The sequence below is a fragment of the Aquarana catesbeiana genome, linkage group LG02 (assembly GCF_042186555.1).
Source record: "Aquarana catesbeiana isolate 2022-GZ linkage group LG02, ASM4218655v1, whole genome shotgun sequence".
NCBI lineage: Eukaryota > Metazoa > Chordata > Amphibia > Anura > Ranidae > Aquarana > Aquarana catesbeiana.
This window is the reverse complement of record NC_133325.1, coordinates 647,214,377-647,236,297: the sequence shown is the minus strand read 5'-3', so window position 1 is coordinate 647,236,297 and position 21,921 is coordinate 647,214,377. Positions and strand designations below refer to the sequence as shown.

Genomic DNA, 21,921 nt, shown 5'->3' with positions numbered 1-21,921 from the left:
CTCACCTCTTTAGTTTGAAGAATGTGGTGTCCATGGTTGCCAGAAAGAATGTCAAATTTCAGCTCGTCTGACCACAGAACAGTTTTCCACTTTGTAACATACTATTTTAAATGAATCATGCCTATTTTTAATGCGGACCAACGAAGGGCCCAAAAATCACTGGCATCCAATATTGTGTTTCGGCCTTGTCCCTTGCACACAGAGATTTCTCCAGATTCTCAGAAACTTTTGATATTATGTACTGTAGGTGATGATATATTTAAAGTCTTTGCAATTTTACGTTGAGCAACATTATCCTGAAATTGTTCGAAAATGTTATGCTGTACATTTTCACAGATTGATTTACCCATATAGAATGAGGGGACACCTACAGTCAGGTCCATAAATATTGGGACAATATTTTGGCAACAAACAAAACGATGAATAAACAACATTACATCATTAATACTAGGAGTACACAAAGGCGGATCCTTACAGGAACTCAGACACAGGATACCCGGCATCCATGTTTCCTTCACAGGACCCATCATAGGGGAGAGCAGCACCCCTCCTCCAACAACTGCCAACCGGGAGGTTTGTGCAGACTCCAGCCTTTTTCCAATACAGTCAGGTCCATCAATATTGGGACATCAACACAATTCTAATCTTTTTGGCTCTATACACCACCACAATGGATTTGAAATGAAATGAACAAGATGTGCTTTAACTGCAGACTTTCAGCTTTAATTTGAGGGTATTTACATCCAAATCAGGTGAACGGTGTAGGAATTGCAACAGTTTGTATACGTACCTCCCACTTTTTAAGGGACCAAAAGTAATGGGACAATTGGCTGCTCAGCTGTTTCATGGCCAGGTGTGTGTTATTCCCTCATTATCCCATTTACAAGCAGCAGATACAAGGTCCAGAGTTAATTTCAAGTGTGCTATTTGCATTTGGAATCTGTTGCTGTCAACTCTCAATATGAGATCCAAAGAGCTGTCACTATCAGTGAAGCAAGCCATCATTAGGCTGAAAAAACAAAACAAACCCATCAGAGAGATAGCAAAAACATTAGGTGTGGCCAAATCAACTGTTTGGACCATCCTTAAAAAGAATGCACTGGTGAGCTCAGCAACATCAAAAGACCCAGAAAACAACTGTGGTGGATGACTGAAGAATTCTTTCTGAATTCTGGTGTTTGTTTATGTTTTGTTGAAATTCTGCTGTAATACTGGATTTGGGAAAAATATTTAGTTAAATATAGTTAAAAATATTGAATCTATATAATGAAAACTGTTGGTGAGAAACTTTTTATTTCTGCATGCTTTATGGACTTATGTTTGAATTAACGAAGAATATTATTTTTAATACCTCCAATGGCCTTAATTGATCAGGTAGATCCTGTGGTTATTCATGTTGAATGAGGAGTATCCACCCCAGCCAGTATTCAACCCCAGCCCTATGCATATGAAGAAATGCCCCCCCCCCCCCATTCATACCCTAACCTATACCCTATCCGGATGTCAAGTTATTTGAAGAAATGGCTACAGCTTTTACATGGAAATCTTCATTGACCATCTTTTGTTGTTCTAATGCCATGGGAGGTGCTGAGATGAGATGACTCCTGCTAGAAAATGTTCCTGGGAATGAGGGTTAGCCAATGACGCACGCCCAAGGTCTACGAAATTCCAGCGAGCATCACAAGGCAGAGATCCAGATGCCAGCCCAAAGACCCAAGTCTAGTCCAATGCATCAGTTCCAGGAGGTATGTGGATGTCGAGTTCTGTCCTTACAAAGAGGCAGGATTTGGGGTGGAGAATCTCTGTTTAAGTGGATGAGCACAGAATGGACTGTCATGCCCTCTTCCCCCTTTATATTTCATGGACAATTGCTATGCAGCCAAGATTTTGATATCTACCAATTCTGATGTGTTTATTGTGCTCTATTTTTACATGCTTAGGATAGTGATACATTTATGGGAAATTAGTCGAGGTGAACGTCTGGGGCATATTGGGGGCAACAGGGTTTGTGATTGTCACAAAAGAGAGGATTAAAAGTCATATAAAAAGCCCTCTTGTGTTTTGCGATCTAATACACTGCGCCTTTAAAGCTATCATTTTGCTGATCAAGTAAATATATATTGTTTAAGAAGTGAACTCGTGTTGAAATTGAAACCAGACATAGGAGACTTTAGTTGTCATGGGCTAGTCCTGAGTTATATCTGTCTGGGTGATATAGCATAATGTGACATGATGGGTTTGCTTAGATAAAGAGTTAATGACTATGATTGGTTGATTGTATGTTAAAAGGAAATGTGTAATTTGAATATGTACCCCTTATTGGAAGATGGTCGGTAACGCCCACCTTTTATCCATACTCCTTATCTGAGCCAAAATAAACTGAACAGTGTACAAAGCAACTTTGCTGTGTCAATTATTCATGTACACTGTTTCCTATGCATAGAGATACATTTGGGTGTGAAAGCAAGTGATTCGGCCAATAAGGTAATTATAATTAGATAATAAGAGAATAGTCAGGACTAGTGATTAAAGGTGAAATTGCACCTTTAACCTCCTCTATCTTTTAACAACTAAAACAGAAAAAAAAGTTTGTGCTGGAGAATCAATTTAGTTTCTTAGAAGCAGGATAATTTTAATTTTATAAAAATAAACCTCAGCAAACATTCCAGTTACCTATATTTAATGTAATTCTGAAACAACAGAATCTACAAATATATTGAGACAGCAGTAATAATTTAGAAATACATTTCAAGGAAATTCAGGGATTGAGGTAGAACTCTTTTTAATGAAAACATGAAATCAAACAAATCACAAAGCAATTATCACATATGTGAACAGAAATAGAAGTCATTTACTAGTGATGATGTGTGATATAATTATCCTAAATTTCTTAATGGGTGGCTGGATCACTTATTACAGGTGTTCTGATATAGGTGGTATAGGCAGAACAGTTATTTGTTAAAGTAGAACTAAAAAGGCAAAAAACTTATATTTTTAATTTCAGATAGACTAAGGGAGGGTTATAACCTCTGTCACTTATTTTTGCTACCTGTGTCCCAATATTTCCTTTCATATCCCTCTACCATAGCCAAAACACAAAGCGAGAGGAAATCTCTCCAAAATGAAAGAATCCCTGGTTGTTATCCCCATGGAAAGATTTCTTCACTATTCTTATTCTGGTGAAAACACACAATTTGGGATTATCTTTCATTCACTTTTTGGTAACACAGTAAACAGGACAATAAGAGAGGCTGAATCTCCAAAGGCAGCAATAAAAACCTGACGACGTTCTGATCTCCATCCACTCTATCCAAAAATTAAAAAAATAAGTTTTGCTTTTTAGTTTAAAAAGGAAACTTATACTGAAAGTATGTTATTTTATAGGATTTATATTATACAGGGTTTTTATATCGCCAACAGTTTGCGCAGCCCTAATAGAAATCCTAGGTTAGCAATGGCAGCCTACATTAAATTTTTAGTAGATTTCCTTCGATTGTTAACTGGGGCTAGTAGCCTGATGTACTGACAAATCTCTTCACCCATTCCTTCTACCAGTATACAGGAGGAAATTGTGCAAGGAACAGAAGTCGGTGGGTTGAATGACAGAAATCTAATAGATTGCTCCATCCACACTAAACAGCTTAGATGGAAGACTCTGCGCTGCCAGCTATTGTATTCAAGCAGCACACATGGCTGCTTGAGTACACTAATGCCCTGTACACACGACCGGTTTCCCCCGTCTGTATAAACTCTGAAGGTTTTTCTGACGGAGTTCCACTCAAGCTGTCTTGCATACACACGGTCACACCAAATTCCGACCGCTCAGAACGCGGTGACGTAAAACACATACGACGGGACTAGAAAACGGAAGTTCAATAGCAAGTAGCCAATAGCTTCCGTCTCGTACTTGCTTCAGAGCATGCGTCGTTTTTGGTGCGCATACAGACGAGCGTTTTTTCTGATAGTAATTTTTTCAGTCGGAAAAATATAGAACATGTTCTCTATCTAAGTCCGTCTGAATTTTCAACGGAAAAAGTCCAATGGGCATACACACGGTCGGAATATACAATGAATAGCTTACGTCGGACTCTATTGGAAATTACGACCGTGTGTACGCGGCATAACAGTGACTGCATCTGATAGGGTGTATTCACTTTTCTTCCGATGATTTACCCCCACCTCGGCTCCTTTGATTTTTCACTCTTTGTGGAGCGGGTGGTGCTGACATTCTCACCTAGTGCTCAAAATTTAAGCAGATTCAGTAAGAATCGTCCCAAATTTGAACTATTTATGACCAGCCTGATTCCAGTCAAAACCCACTTTTGTTTCGGATAGAGTGTGAACTCGTGTCAACATTTTATTGGTATCTGTGAACTAGTTTGGCAGATTTCTCCTCACTTCTGGTCTATTTAATTAGTGTTAGAACAGGAAGTGAGGGGAAATCTCCCCAAGGGGATAAAGGCAGTAATAAAAACACACATTTTTTCAGTAATGTAAGGAAAAGTAAAGGGACAATTTTCCCTCCCTCCCCTCCCATCCCAATGGCGGTGGTCAGATAGAACAGGAAAGGAAATCAGTTTTATGTAGATGCAGGTAGCATTTAAAATTTTAAAGAAATTTAACCAAATCACAATTCTATACTAAATTAACCTACTTCCTGTGAGCCCAGGCTATTAAGGCTCTTGCACACAGTCATATTTAAAGTGATTGTCACCTTGTAAAACAACCCATTCACTTTAAAATAGAAATGAAAAAGGCACAAAATTTCTGTATAGATCTAAAAAAAAGAAAAAACATTATAAATACCCTTTTTTATCAATGATCACATTCCCTTTGTTCTCAGCTCAGAGCTGGGGGGAGGAGAAGCAGCAGCACACTGAGCTTCCCAGCTGATCATTGGAGGAGAGCACACAGAGTTCTCAGCATAGCTAGATAGCATAGCTAGATAACTGACCATGATGTGCTCTCCTGCTCAGTGTGGTCAGTTTTTAATAGGAAAGCAGAGGGACTGGCAGGAACACCAGGGATTTCACAAAAAGAGAACAGGGTACTTTCTTATACAAGTACATGGTACAGCAGGGACATATCCAGAATATGAAGCAGCACACTGAGCTTCCCAGCTGATCATTGGAGGAGAGCACACGGAGTTCCCAGCATAGCTAGAGAACTGACCACGATGTGCTCTCCTGCTCAGTGTGGTCAGTTTTTAATAGGAAAGGAGAGGGACTGGCAGGAACATCAGGGGTTTTACACAAAGGAAGCAATACAAATAGAACAGGATACTTTCTTATACAAGCACATCGTACAGCAGGGACATATCCAGATTATGAAGTGTTGGAGTAACAAACGCTTTAAGGCATATGGGGCACACAGAGTAATTTATGTCTGTAATTGAGGAACATGAGAGCCACAGCCGCAACAGATTTTTGCCTATAGTCATAACGTTACAAAAAATGCTGTACCTGGCTATACATACGTAAATGCAGGCACTTGTGTTTATACATAAGTGCATAAGGTAAGATGCAGCGCAAGAAACGGGTAAATTAAAAATACAATGATTAGTCACAAATGGCTGTTTAAAAAAACGGCATTTCCATCACAGATGGCTGAGTGGTGTGTAAGATGCAGGTCAGCAGCGGGTGACATCAGCGCATAGCTCCTCCCCTGTACGCGTTATGTTCATAGAATTTCATCAGCAGGGCGGATAAAGTTCTATGAACGTAATGCGCACGGGGGAGGAGCTATGCGCTGATGTCACCCGCTGCCGACCTGCATCTTACACACCACTCAGCCATCTGTGATGGAAATGCCGTTTTTTTAAAACAGCCGTTTGTGAGTAATCATTTTGAAAATAAAGCTGCTTTGTAACTGATCCACAGTGAGCACTAATGCCCCGTACACACGATCGGATTTTCCGACAACAAAACTGGATTTTTGTTCGAAGCATGTTGGTTCCAACTTGTCTTGCATACACGCGGTCACACAAATTTTGGCCAATATTTACGAACGTGGGAACGTGGTGACGTACGACGAGCCGAGAAAAAGGAAGTTCAATAGCCAGTGGGGCTCCTTTTTTTTTTATTCAGAGCATATGTGAACTTTTGTGCGTCAGACTTGTGTACACATGATCGGAAATTCCGACAACAAAGTTTTGTTGGCGGAAAATTTGAAAACCTGATAGTCAACATTTGTTGGCGGAAAGTCCAACAACAAATGTTCAATGGAGCATATACATGGTCGGACTTTCAGCCAACAAGCTCACAGCCAAATTTTACTTGGATTATGTAATAATCTTTTTGTGCTAGCTGCATTAGTTTTTAGGGTATTTAGGAAATGTTTTTTGCGCTGATTGCTTTATTTGTATTTACACGTGTTTATAGGTTTTGAAAAATACGCTTGTACACGTGCTGGTATTTAAGCGAATGTAATTGCGTACAGTGTTTTTTGTGATGCCAGTCTATGAACAAAATTAAGCTGCAGCTGGGTGTCAAAATAACAGCCGCAATTTAATCTCTATGCCCATATGCTTTGTATACGATCGTGTGCAAGGCCCTTAATGATACACCCCATGGGGGTGAAGTGGGGTTGGGTCAATGGAGGGCGGGGTGGGGGACACATAGATGTGTAGAGTTTTAAAACAATGTAACTTCTATAACATAAAACAGTATAGTGCATTGTCTAATTTCCTCAAAAGTAGGGCAATTATTATTTTGCTAGTTGGTGTGAATCTGGTGTCTGATTGTGTACAGTTTTTTTTTTTCTACAATAGTTACGGCATGGGGAGTGCAGACAATGACAACACTAAACTAAGTAAACAGCAGTTATCCTAACTACTAACCGTAAAGTAAACTTAACCTTTAACCTCATCCTAACTCCTAAGCCTACCCTTAAATGGAGAGTAATCCCTGTTACTAAAAACTATAATGACAGAAGCACAGCATCATGATGAAAAGAAAACAATGACACCAATAATAGCACAATAATATCACCAAACATTTATAACACATTTAATTACACAAACTTGCACAAAAATGAACAATGCTGAATGAAGTGGTTAAAACCTCTGCACCCAAACCGTCACAAAAATAAATGATCCACCCTGAATCTGCTGCTTGTATTGTAGCCCTTTGCTCAATATTGAGATGCGATAGGTAATCATCTGATGTGGGTTACATATCGCAAATACATCTTTCCATTTAAAGTCAAATCATTTAAAAACATTTTAGACTGATAATCTGAAAAACTTTGCAACAAACTTTCACGGATTAGCTTATCAAGAGCAAATTTTAGTAATTAGGGCACTTTCAGACTGGCAGCGAGTTTGTCGCCTGAAAATTGGTCCGTGGTGGATCTCTTTTTAGTGGGCAGTAAAGCAGCGACTGGCAGTAGTGCCTCCTGATATCTGTTTCTTATGTTTTTTACTTTTTTTTTTTTTTAAATTGTTGAATGGCAATTTTACATTGCGTGACCACACCGCAACGGCAAGTCAAGCGTTTGGTTTGCGCTGCAGCCCCATTGATCTCAATGGGCAAATCTGACAGGCGGTGCGTGGGGTGCAAAGCATCATTGCCATGGCATGTGTACATCCCAGTTAGGTTTTAATGTAACACGCCAGTGGGAAAGAACCCTGAGGCTGGGTTCACACTGATGCGAATTGGTTGCGGGCTTCCCTGCATCCAATTCGCATGACAGGAGACTTTGCCGTCTCTCAATAGAGCCAGTTCACACAGTTACGGGGCGGCCGCAGCCCACATTGGAAACGGGTCCTGTGCGTAGGGTTGCCACATCATCCCTTTAATCCAGGACGCACATTAATTACACAGGTTCTGTGGCTGATTAAGGAGGTAATTAAACTCACTTGGTGCCTTATCTGCATTAAATCAGCCACGTGTGTAATTCATATGTGTTCTGGATTAAAGGAATGATGTGGCAACCCTAACTGTGCGTCTTTGGCTCTGTTTCCGGGTGCTAATTCAGGCAAAAATTCAGACCTGATTCGCACTTGATTCGGTGTACAGGGACACATCGGACCCCCCTGCTGGGACCCGCGGCCGCATCAGTATGAACCCAGCCACAGTAAAGATCAGAGTATGGGGCAGCAGGATAGGCAAACCTGGTTTCTCCTCTTTTGTGGGTCATTTTTTTTTCTTAGTATTCAGGAATTTAATGCAAGACTGTTTTTTCTTCTCCAAATTGTGATCACTGAATTTTGCTATGAATAGCAAAAACGTGATGTGCAGCTGAAATTGTATGGAATCCTTCAAACCGTGAAGACAGCATAGAAATAACATTTTTCTAGTACTAATCTTAGACAAAGTAGAAACAATCCTAATGTTTTAAGACCAGATATAATTTGAAGATTTTTTTGGTTTTATGATTGTGAAATATATCAGAAGGTAATCACAAAAACACAAATAATAGCTGAAAAGATGTTAAGCTACCATGAGACACCCCCAGAGGTTGATGCAGTGAGGGTGTCATCTGTAGATATAAATAATGTGGGCAAGGTGTCTTTCTGGGGACCTGCAGAAGCTAAATTATTGCAGCAGGTACCTAGGTTTGCATATATGTGAATATGTGGTGGTGTGGAAGCCATTATTGCCTACAGTTACATTTAAGTAAAATTCCAGCCAAGCTGTCCCAAACAAACTATTTCCATTCCAAAATGATGCGGACAAGGTGGAGAGGCAGACGGATGATATCATAACTTCCATCTCGGCCAGAGAAAGCATTGTTTCTCATTAATAAAAGTACAAGGTTTCTCCTGAATGACAAGGAAACACTTAGCCCAACCCTCTTTAATTCTGTATTTTGGCAGCAGTATGGACGACTTCTTGTCTGCTGCCACAATACAGTGCAGCTTACTGTACGTACCCAATTCTACTTCAGTATATTACAACACATCCAGCAGCTGCATAGTTTTGTAGTAGAAATGGGTAGTTTGGGTCAGCTTGGTCCAAACAAACTATTTAAAGAGATAAAGCTGGAATCCTACTTTAAAGCTGGAATCTATGTATGATTTTTACTGCACAGCTACAGCCTTGTATGTTTTTCTAATGAACACAAGGCATTCTCTTTTCGGACAACGTGGAGAGGCGGGGTGGTTACATCATGATCCACACCTACAAATCATAAAAGCCTTGTTTTTATTGAAAAAAATACAAGTCACTGTGTGAATGGTGTCAGTGCCAAGCAAGTTACCCTCAGTAGTTACTATGCAGAAGAGAAGCCACTTGGCACTGGATCTGGAATATTGCTGGTATCACTGTAGTAGCGCCAACTACTTCAGTGATTTGCGGCTTCCACAATGATTGCTCAGGTATTAGATATACATACTCACATTGGTCTGGGCTGGCCCAATGGAACTATGCAACAAAAATCATATCCAACGTTCAGCTTTAAACAATATGTCCACACAAATTATTTACCACAAAAACTTTAACAATGATGACACTGTCCATCAGTTTCATTTTTTGGTGTAAAATAAGAAGCAGTCATTCTATACAACACATTTAAAACTTGACTTATTTTGGGTCTGTGCCCACTCCTTATATCACTTCATACTGTCCAACAGTAGAGTTTACACGCATTAATATACGGTAAATGAAAATCCTATTGCAATACTTTTACTTTTTTCTTAAGCTGAGTATACACTATTCCATTTTCTAACACAAATTTTCAGTTCAAGATTGTTCATTGATTTCCTAATCAATAATGGGCTGAAAACGTCATTCGTTTTCGACTGCAGTTACAAAAAAATTTGAAGGAGCAGGATGGAATTTTTTTTCTTGAAAGAACTAATTTCTAACACTCCATGTGGTTTTCATTCGGTAAAGTCAATTACACATGCTAGAAACAAACAAAATGTTTAACTATTTTTGAACAACATTCGTCCAGTCATCAAATGTACTGAGGATTTTCATATGAATTTGTGTTCGAAACTCTACTAGCATTTATCCATCTTTGGCTCAGATCTTCTAATTTATGACATTCTAAAAAGGACCAATGACCACACATAAGACCAGTTTTTTTTCATCCGTCTATAGTTATCTGCTGCAGGCATGGAGACTCTGTGAAACAGGTTTATCTTATAATCAGTACAAAGGGCAAAGTGTTAAAGTGGATGTAAACCCTCTCCTATACCCAGTGACGTGAACAGCTTAAGATGATACACAGAGATGAAACAAATCTTCCGACATAAGTTTTACATGTATATCTACTGTCTTTGCCTTTCTACACTCTTTGGAAAGTGCAGATCATGTTACAAATCTTGTTTCCTCTTTCAGCAGTGGGAGTGGAGTCTGGGCTTACAATGTGTGAGAGCTGATTGGAGGAAAGGCATCCCCCTCCACATAGGCAGAGGAACAAAGAAACATGCACAGCTGTACTGTGAATAGACAAGCTCTCTGCTTATCTAACGCTAAGCTCCCTCCCCGACACAAATTTTTAGCTGCGGAGCGGAACGGAGCAGCAGGAAGACACAGCACTTAGAGATTTGGAGAGAGATAAGTAAACACTACAGATATATGTGCCTAGGTCAAATTTCATAAATGGGGTTTACAACCACTTTAAGTACAAGTGCAGATATCAATGGCAATCAATCAGAATTTTACTTTTGGAAAGATTCTTATTGGTTTCTGTGAGTAATGCCTGAGGACATTGGTCTTTTCAGTGTATATGCACTCCTTTTTTGGAGTAAAACATTTTTTAATAAAACTGCACTGGGGTTGTTTTATGTGGCCAATTTACATAGTAGACTTCATTAGTTGTCAAAGTGCTCCATCTTGGTCTCACTCGGTTGCTAAACTCAATGTTTGTATGTCATATGTATCTGCAGGGGTAATACCTAAACAGACATGAAATCCTTAGGCTCTAAACACAGTCAACAACCTTTGCTGGTTTGGTCCAATTCATTCTTCATTAAAAAAAAAATAAAAAAATTAGCCGTTCATCTTTCATAAAAGTAGTTCTCATTAAACTGAGTACGATTATCCATCAATTACAGTTTCTTAAAAGCTGCCTTGAAAACTGAAACAAGGCTACCGAGCCGTCACCATCCAGAGTCCAAGTACGACATTAGCAGTCAGTAGGGCGGTGCCTCCGAGCAGGATAAAAAAACCCAGAAGCTCTCTGTTCTCCTTTTCCACTATAACAGAACTTAATGTGGCTTCAAGGAAAGAGTTCAGTATCCATTGTCCATCTAAAGCAAAGCATGGGACTGCATTGACCACCGCCAAGGCCCCAGAGAGGGAAATTACATATCTGAAAGCAATTAAGCATAAAACAACCAAATTGGAATATAAAGAAGCAATACAAAGAAAAAAAAATAATAGATGTTTGCATAAAAAATAAAACAAGGGAACAGTTTAAAAGGACAAGTACTAGTTTGGACATTTAATACAAAGTATGATCCCCTAGCAGTGGCTAAATACAAAAAAGCAGCTCTGACTCCTATATTCACCCAATCTCCAAGACTGGCCCTCACACACTTACTCATCCATCGATGTAAGGCCAATAATCCTACTGGTGGAAAAATGCCCAATGCCATTGAACCTAACTCCTGTGAATCAGAGCATTAAGGCTCCACCCTCCCGACCGTGGATTCACAGGAGAATGGTGCAGAGATAAGCGCTATGTCAATACACAGTGCTGCTTTCTGAGGAATTTAGGATCTGTTGGAAGTGTGAAGAGAACCTGTGAGGTCACCAGTCTGGGACACCTGAAAAAAATGGTATGTATGCTGTTTTTTTTTCTAATCTAAAGATAGCAGGGGTGCTCCATGGGGGAAAAGGGGGGCCAGCAGGGGAAGAGAGTCAGTGCCTGGACTTGGGCTTGTCTGAACACTGGTACCATTGTTTTAATATGTTTAGATGTGTTATGATCTTGTGGTCTCCCCAATGTACCTTTTTATTTCTTATTTATACATAAAAAAAGTTTTTTGTTAGTGATCAACACCGGCACCAGTGTCATGTGCCCCCACCGTATGTGCTGCCCATTCACAAAAATAGTTTGCAAAGACATTGCAGCTGTGTGTTTTGTAAATGGGAGAAGAGCACACCGGGGTGGACACAAGTGCAAGAGTCAATAATGCAGCAATGGCATCAGTTGGTGCTCAGAAGTACAATGCATCTTTTCCAAACACACAAAATTCAACATCATTTTTTTATGTTGTTAGAAGAAAAGGAAATAAAGGTGCACAGCAGAGGAAAACAGATCATACCACATGCAAACATACTAAAATAGTGGTGCCTAAAGTTCAGGTGCAAAGCTTAAGTCTAGGCAAGAACAATTTCTGGCTACTAGTATTTGTGGCTACTAGTATAAAAATAAATAGTGTGTGCAATGTGTGGATCCTGCTTTGTTATTTAAACTCTAACTTTCATTCCCCCATACAGTACAGTCAGAGCCAAACTTACGGTTCCAACTGTAATACACAGATCACAGTGAGTTGGTTGCTTGCTCAGCAGCTTGTATATTCCGAAAACATCTTGCATTCTTTCCTATGAACACAAGATGGTCTGTGATTAGAGGAGGTGTGGATGAGCATCCCAACCTTCCCTCCTCCAATCACATTAAAAAAGAATGCAAGATCTTTAAGTCTTCTGCCTCTTGGTTGCCTTTTCGACTCACCCATAGGGCCATTCCTCACTCTCTATCCCCATTGTTAGTAGTAGTCAGACAGCCAAAGCTCTGTTATGCTCATTCATACTGCACCTCCTCGGACTCCCAGTCTTCTGGGAGCTCTGTCGTTCAGACGCTTGACTAAATCTGGGTTTGCCGCTTAAACTTAATTTATTTTCTGTCGTATGTGATGTCACGTCCATATACGATGCCTTGTCCATTATCTCTGGCTTTGTAGTTGTACTGTGTTGAGTGTACCCTTTTTGTTTATTCGCTTGTATTCCATAAAAACATCTACACGATCTACAATACACACTTATTACACAATCAGTAATCATGTTACTCTATCTCTGGCATACTGATTCGTTTTGTTAAAAAAACACCCACTTTTCTCCTTAGACTTCCCATCATTGCCCGCAGGATGGGGTGTCAAGAGAATTTATCACTTTACCTATTCAGATTCCCTTTAACATATTCTGTCTTGTGGTCACGGAGGAGTATATGGGGGACAGGACTCTGGTTGACACAAGAAGCCTGAGTTGACATGTTCATAGGAACAACACTGTTTGGGACATTTTTATATTTTAAAGCACCCCTGAGGGCTTGTTCCCACGTGTATCAATAACATGGGGTTGATTTACTAAAACTGGAGAGTGCAAAATCTGGTGCAGCTCTGCATAGAAACCAATCAGCTTCCAGGCTTTCTTGTCAAAGAACAAGCTGAAGTTAGAAGCTGATTGGCTACAATGCGCAGCTGCACTAGATTTTGCACTCTCCAGTTTTAATAAATCAACCCCTTTTTTTTTCCAGCATTTATTCAACATTTTTAATGCCTCCTAACTGCCCATCAATGCCTGCCATGGCTATTACAAAGAGAACCACACAATGCTGTTCACACAGGAGTGCTACTATAGTATTGCGCTGTGTTAAAAACTAAGTAGCATGTCACTTTCATGAGGCATCAACGCTTCTTAACCACTTCCATTGATTCCAATGGTAATGCTCTGTAACCGCACCCTAAAGCGGAGTTCCACCCCAAAATGGAACTTCCCCTTTAAGTGAAGGTGACTCCCTGACATGCCACATTTGGCATATCATTTTTATGGGGGGGGGGGAGCAGATACCCTCTTTTTAGAGGCATCCAACTCCCACTTCTTCCCGGGGCTCTGCGGAGCCGGAAGGAAGTTCACCTCTCCCCCCCCCCCTCCGTGTAATCTTCTGGGACATGATACAGGTCCCAGAAGATTGCCCGGCCAATCACAGCATGCAGAGCGGCTCATGAATGAGCAGTGCATGCCCGGCTGTGAAGCCACAGCCGGGCGCCCACAGTCACAATGCTGGCGCCGAGGAGAGGGGAGGAGAGGGGAGGGGAGGAGCGAGGCTTTGTACGCTCGCATCGTTGGACCGTGGGACAGGTGAGTGTCCGATTATTAAAAGTCAGCAGCTACACTTTTGTAGCGGCTGACTTTTATATGGGTGGAACTCTACTTTAACTGCATGTAGAGGATTTATGGTGTGTTACTGAAGTGTTTATGGAGTGTTAGCTGGGCATTGGGGGAGAGACAGTGAAGGCTTTGGTATCCCAGAATGCACTTGGAAATAGAAAACAGTCACTTCCTGGTTGTGTGGTAAAACCATTTGTTTTTGTGTGGGGGCAAAATCATCAACCAGCCAGCAATACTGACAGTGCCAGGCAGGAGCAGAGACATTGAACATTATTGCCAATGGCAGAGCTTTGTGTCAGCAATGCTCATCTGGACCAAGCCAAGTGTCAAAGAGATCAAAGTATACAAATGCATCTTACAGATAATTCACACAAAAATGTCTCCCATCACACCACAATTTAACCACGCCTAAAAGCAGATTTCCTGCATATCACCTGCCCTTTAAGCACTTCCCACTATAAAACCATCACTTTCACGGGCATATATCGAACATTCATGAAGTATGTTCAACATTTCATAAACAACAAAAACATGTCATAAACTCATCATAAATGCTATAGGTGTATTAATGATCATTCTTGATCATTGTATACATATAAAAATTAGGTGGAGGGGCGCCATTGGAGACTACTTTCTGTTTCTGCCAATCGTTGCCCTAAATTTGATTAAAGAGGAACTAAACCCACCAAATGTAACAGTTTACCAAAACAGTATATTCAAGGCACGCCTTGAATGCGAACTGTCACAGTTACTAGTGTGCATATGTTAGCTCTCAACTTAACTGTCAAGATATCAAATAGCCGGTGTCATAGCTGATCACACATACAGTTCCATGGAAGCTGCGCATCAAACAGAGGCCAAAATGGCAGTTTCCTTTCAGTCCTAAAAGGAATCAATGTTGTGAAAAATATTTAAGTACCTTACATGGGTTAACTAAATAAGCATTTACAGCATCTATATATAATAATATATGTCGGTCTATTAAAATGAATATCAAAAGGATACTTGCAGAAGGTCTCAATCATCACTGGAAGGTCTACGCTAAGAATCTTGTATCGTGGAATGAAACTGCTTAGACTCACTGCGGGAACAAAAACAGGCAGTTACATGATACACTTACCAGTCTGTTTGATTATCCAAAAAAGAGGCAGCATTTACAGCGAGGAAAAAAGCTTAAACTATTCTATTACCTACATCATAAATGGGATTATTACGGAGGACAAGGCACACTTGAAAGCAGATACACAAAGCTGTCCATAGTCTAAGATTTCCAGAGCTGCTTGGAAAGACAGAATTAAACCTCAGTTCAATTCAACCTTCCAATTCAATTGACAAACACCCCTGCCTGACTACAGTACACTAGGGGGTCATGGAAGTTTTCAGGTGAGATGGCCAGTCAGTTGAGTGTTTACTATAGTGTGCCTCCTTGGTTTAGAGTTCCTCAGTGGCATCTTAAAAAAATCAAAACCTGATAAATTACAGCAAAACAGCTAAACATACAGATTAAACACATATATGAGGACTGTTTTAACTGCCAAAGGATTGGTATCTCTGTCCATCCAGTCCCGATTAATACATAGCTCTGCCTTATAGCACACCCCTGTCTGGATCTTGCCTCTCTGCCAGCTTGTCCCTGAGCTCATCTCTCAGTTATTCTGCTCTCTCCTTCTATTAGCATGTCAGTACAGATGCATGCAGCACATCTCACTGATTTCAATCACCCCCTCCCTCTCTCAGTCTGAGTTCTCTTGTACAGTGGATTGCAAGAGGCTGATACCAAGTCAAATTCAGGTACTTGCATCCCTTGACACTTTTAAAGTGGAGAAAACGCTAAAGCAAGCCAAAGATAATGCAATTATATATATATTTATATTATATAGCCTCCATATTACTCTCAATAAAGGCTTCCTTTAACCTTACCCTAGCCCTAAACATCAGGCCAACTGCAAAACATAACATACACCTGTGCTTTGCCCATTTAAAGTGATTGTGAACTCTTACATATACCTAGTAAAGTGACTTGGCTCAGGTCATACACAGAAATGAAACAAATGCTCCAACATAAGTTGTACCTGTTTATCTGCAGTCTTCTCTACAGCCGTTCAAAATGTAAAATGTATACAGCTGGTCTAAGCAGTCAGAGGTGGAGAGCTGAAGTTACACTCTGTGCAGAGCTCAGTGAGGGAAGTATTAAGAGACAATTGGAGGGAAGGGACACACCCCCTTCACACAGCCCACAGGAACAGAGCTGAGGTTGTCAATCCCTCCACCCCCGTCCAAAGCTCTCTTAAGTCCAATATAGTATGCATAAAAGCAATTCATAGAATAAGTGTAATTGTGGCATATACAGTGGATAAAAAAAGTCTACACACCCCTGTTAAAATGTCAGGTTTCTGCAATGTAAAAAAATGAGACAAAGATAAATAATTTCAGAGCTTTTTCCAGCTTTAATGTGACCTATAAACTGTACAACTCAGTTGAACAACAAACTGAAATCTTTTAGGTGGAGGGAAGTAAAAATATAAAAACTAATATGGTTGCATAAGTGTGCAACCACTACAGCATTCTTTTTGGGTTTGAGTCTATTAGCATGGCACATCTTGACTTGGCAATATTTGCCCACTCTTCTTTGCAAAAACACTCCAAATCTTTCAGATTGCAAGGGAATCTCCTGTGCTTCAGATCACCCCACAGATTTTCAACCGGATTCAGGTCTGAGCTCTGGCTGGGCCATTCCAAAACTTTAATCTTCTTCTGGTGAAGCCATTCCTTTGTTGATTTGGATGTATGCTTTGGGTCGTTGTCATGCTGAAAGATGAAGTTCCTCTTCATGTTTAGCTTCCTTTTTGTGCAAATATTGACTGGTATTTGGAACTGTTCAGACGGAGCCAGAAAATGCAGTAAAAATCACACTTTTTAATGAAATGGTAAAATGGTACAGCTGGTAAATGTAGTCAAAACATAGCCAGGGTTCGGTAGCCAAATTGGGTAGTCCAAACAAGCCAGGAAATCAGGAAGCCAGAGATCAGCGTAGTCAGAGGCAGCAGACAGGATCAGGAACCAGAAGGAACACAGCAGAGAATGTCTAGATATGTTGATTATGTTGACCAAGGCGAAGGCATTGAAGAAATGAACCAGGCAGTTTAAATAGCCAGAAGGGGCTGGCTGTGGGCTTGACTGACGAGCAGAAGATGATCAACAGGTGAGCCACTGTGGATCTATAAGTACTGGCAATTAACCAACAGCTGAGCCACCTGAGCACAGAGAAGAAAGGGCTGAGAGCCCAGCCCTGAAATACCCCCTCAACAACCCCTCCCCCTCGGAGGGGCACCAGGCTTGAGGGGAAAAAGTCTATGGAAAGCGTGGAGAAGGACAGGTGCTCGTATATCCGAGGATGAGACCCAAGAGCCTTCCTCCGGCCCGTACCCTTTCCAATGAACCAGGTACTGTATGCGCCCACGGAACCTATGGGAGTCAATGATCGATTGTATCTCATACTCCTCATGGTTCTCGACCTGCACCGCTCGAGGATGTGGTACCGAGGTGGTAAAGCAGTTGCACACCAAAAGTTTTAATAAGGAGACATGAAAAACATTCAAAATACATACGTTGAAAGGAAGATCGAATGCGTAAACCACTGGGTTGATCCTACGGAGAATAAGGAAAGGCCCATTAAATCATGGTGCCAGTTTCAGCGAGGGAACACGGAGTCAGAGGTTATGAGATGACAGCCAGACCCTCTCCCCAACCTGGTAGGAAGGTGCAGGTAGGCGTTGGCAGTCAGCATGGAGTCTGTACCTCTCACTGGCACATTGTAAGAACTCTTGGACCTGCACCCAAGTGGAACGAAGATCGCGAAAATGCTCCACTAATGCAGGAATTCTTTGTGGAACAAATGAGTCAGGCAACATGGACGGTTGGAAACCATAATTCGCCATAATTGGAGACAATCGGGAAGCGAATATTGACGGTACTATTGTGAGCAAACTCCGCCCAAGGTAGGAGGTCTGTTCAAAAAATGCTCGCCAAAACGTGGAGACAAACTGGGTACCCCTATCAGAGATGATAACCTTGGGTAGCCCATGTAACCATAAGATCTCCCGAGCAAAAATGAATGCCAGTTCTTTGGATGTGGGCAACTTCTTTAGTGGAATACAATGTGACATTTTTGAGAACTGGTCAACCACCATAAGAATAACTGTGTTGCCCTGGGAGTTGGGTAACTCCACAATAAAATCCATAGACAGGGGGGCCCAAGGCCTCTTTCCAGTGGGTATGGGTTGTAGGAGGTCCACTGGAAGGTGTCGTGGTGTCTTACTCTGTGCACACACGGAACAAGTGGCTACAAAGGCGGTTACAGGGCGGAGACTAGGCCACCAGAATTGTTGAGAAATAGCCCAAATTAGTTGATTATTCCCTGGGTGGCCAGCCACCTTGGGAGAATGGCAAGTCTGGAGCAAAAATAGAAATGGAAAAAACACCGCGCTCAAAAAATTTTTATTACTAATAAGCTGCAGCTCAAATGTGCGATATCCACTTCAATATAGAGAACAAAAAAAAATGAACTGCGCTGTACCCTAAAAAACATATATGCAAACATATGTGACAAATAATATAAAATCCTTGGGTGACGTGAATTTATGAAAGATCACACTGGTGTCTAACTGTTAACAAATATATATCAACAAATAACAAAAAGCATATAGTGAGAACGAAATTGAAACACCAAGTCCATAAATCAAATGGACAGATAGTCCACTGGGCAGTGGGAAGAGGTCCTTGATCGCTGTTCATAGGGATCGGTGTGAAAAGGGGGAAAATAGGAAAACACCCATCATAGTGATTCTCCACCACCTGAAGTGCACGCTAACCAGATAAAAAGGTTAAATAAGCTAGTCGAATAAACCAGAAGCCAGATGGACATGGATCTGAAATGTCACTCTGTGTTTTTATGACAGGCAGCGGGTAAACTGGGTGAAGTGAAGACCTGGATATTCAACCAGCATCACGGCATCCCTCTGGCGGCGTGGCCGCGGGCAGATTAGGGAAGTAACAATCCCCGAATAATTTTGCAGTTAAAAGAGAGCAAGAAACCCCGGCCGGCTGGCGAGGCGGCCGTCCAAGTGAGAGGCGATGATGTCAGAGCGTCACCTTCCCGACGTATGTTTTGTCTAGTTGCTGACGTCGTCCGGGGAACGTTCGTCGGGAAGGTGACGCTCTGACGTCATCGCCTCTCACTTGGACGGGCGCTCGCCAGGCGGCCGGGGATTCTTGCTCTCTTTTAACTGCAAAATTATTCGGGGATTGTTACTTCCCTAATCTGCCCGCGGCCAACCCGCCAGAGGGATGCCCTGATGCTCGTTGAATATCGAGGTCTTCACTTCACCCAGTTTACCTGCTGCCTGTCATAAACACACAGAGTGACGTTTCAGATCCATGTCCATCTGGCTTCTGGTTTATTCGACTAGCTTATTTAAGCTTGCTATCTGGTAAGCGTGCATTTCAGGTGGTGGAGAATCACTATGATGGGTGTTTTCCTATTTTCCCCCTTTTCACACCGATCCCTATGAACAGCGATCAAGGACCTCTTCCCACTGCCTAGTGGACTATCTGTCCATTTGATTTATGGACTTGGTGTTTCAATTTCGTTCTCACTATATGCTTTTTGTTATTTGTTGATATATATTTGTTAATAGTTAGACACCAGTGTGATCTTTCATAAATTCACGTCACCCAAGGATTTTATATTATTTGTCACATATGTTTGCATATATGTTTTTTAGGGTACAGCACAGTTCTTTTTTTCTGTTCTCTATAAGTCTGGAGCAAAGCAGTGTGGAGATTCTCAGGGACAAAGCAGCGGTCACCAGCTTTCTCGGGAGGAGACTGGATCTGCGCGGCACAAATTCCGTCACCCAAAGGTGAGGTGAGACTGGTGCGTACAGTAGCCAGAATGCGATCAGGAGGTATTACAGGAACACAGACTCAATCTTGGAAGTGGAGGAAAACTGTTGCGACAATGCGTCAGCCCTTACATTCTTAGTACCCGGAAAGAATGAGACTATGTAATTGAAGCTTGACAGAAAAAGAGCCCACAGTGCTCTTCTGGGAGATAAGAATTTAGCCTCAGACAAGAATGCGAGATCCTTATGGTCAGTCAAAATGAAGACTGACACAGTGGTACATTCGAGGAGATGCCTCCATTCTTTAAGAGCTAAAATGATAGCTAATAATTCTCTGTCCCCAATCTCGTAATTGCATTTTGCAGGAGACAATTTCTTAGAAAAGTAGCCACAAGGATGCATAGCGCTCTGAGGTAGGACGTTGAGACAGAGGGGCGCCCACTCCAGTCTCGGATGCATCAACCTCAAGAATGAATGGTAGCGTAGGATCAGGATGTGTCAGCGCAGGAGCTGAAACAAAGGCAGCCTTGAGCGACTCAAAGGCTTAATTGGAATACAGAGACCAATTCTGTGGTTTACCGTCCTTATTGGTCATATCAGTCAGGGGGGAGGGCGTGGTTTCGACATGCAGCAGTGAGGACGCGTCTGTTATTCATACGCAAAAGATTACATGATGCCCAGTTGGTAGATATATGGAGGATTATGCACCCGCGAGAGAGATTACACCCACTATTCCCAGGTTCATCATACCTACTCTAGAATTGACTTGTTCTTTATTGATCACCACCATCTCTCACTGCCCGTGGGTGCGGTTATCGAGACTTCCCCCATAGCCGACCATACCCCGATCATGCTTAAATTAAGAATCCCATCCCTGCCACAAAAGACCACAAACTGGAAACTTAACAAAGAACTCTTAGCCGAAGACATAGATAAAAAAAACAATAGGAGAAGACCTGGCCCTCTATTTCAAGGAAAATATACACCATGACATTTCCCCGGAAATATTATGGGAAGCCCACAAGGCTCACATTTGTGGTGAGCTAATAGAACTGGGCACTAGGAAAAAAAGGGAACGGACATTTCTACAATCTAAACTGATCAGCAAAAATAAGGTACTTGAAAAATAACACAAAGCTAATCAGTCTCAGGCGATATTTCATACTCTCACTTTGAAAAGGGAAGAACTGAACTCCCTTTTTCACACAGAACAAAGACATTTATAGCCAAAATTAAAAATGCATCTGATAATTTGGTTCATGACACACCATCTATAGCTAAAGTATTGTGTGCGTTTTATCAGCACTTGTATCATGTTCACCACACCATAGAGTAAATATAACAAATAATTCTGCGCTGCCCTAGAAGAGGGGAGTAAGCAGCTAACACAGCCAGTAGGATATAGAGTGCATATAAAAGAGTAAACAAAATAAATGTAGCGCTAAAACAACCCTAAATATCCAACATAAAAATTATACAGTCCAAGGGCCAATAAATCTCTAGATATAAATTAGACAAAAGTCCTTCATATTTATGTAGCTCGTATAGAATAATGGTCCATAAATATTGCGTGACTTTGTGTGTGGAACATATCAATGAATGCGTGACATCTGAAGTGAAGAGAACACCACCACCGACAATAAGGAGGCTTACCATAGAGGACCGGGACACTAAGACCAGGCTCATCAGGGACTATTTATCGTGATATATAAAATAAGTGCAGCGCTAAACCATAACCAAAAAACATAAATGCCAAAAAATAACACATGTGAAACTGTGCGTAATATAATAACTGGCAATAAAGTGAATCAACACCTATAATATAGCAACTAGTAATGAAGTGAATCACCACAGAGACTACTGAAGTAAGTATAAATGTCTATAATGTCATATGCTAAACTCTGTAGCCAGAGTCCATGAATGAAGATGAAAGCAGTCTTCTCAGACAGTGG

At 41.2% G+C, this 21,921-nt stretch overlaps 1 protein-coding gene across 1 annotated transcript in view; it reads right to left on the bottom strand.

The window, feature by feature from the left end:
* Window positions 1-6,969: 6,969 nt before the first annotated feature.
* The window catches only part of MBTPS2 (membrane bound transcription factor peptidase, site 2), a 102,179-nt gene continuing 87,227 nt past the window's right edge, over window positions 6,970-21,921 (bottom strand). The window contains exons 10-11 of the mRNA XM_073616501.1: window positions 15,072-15,147; window positions 6,970-11,262 (exon numbers count right to left, since the gene is read on the bottom strand). Of these exons, the coding sequence (XP_073472602.1) occupies window positions 11,040-11,262; window positions 15,072-15,147 (299 nt within the window). The 3' untranslated portion in view covers window positions 6,970-11,039. The remainder of the gene's footprint in view (window positions 11,263-15,071; window positions 15,148-21,921) is intronic.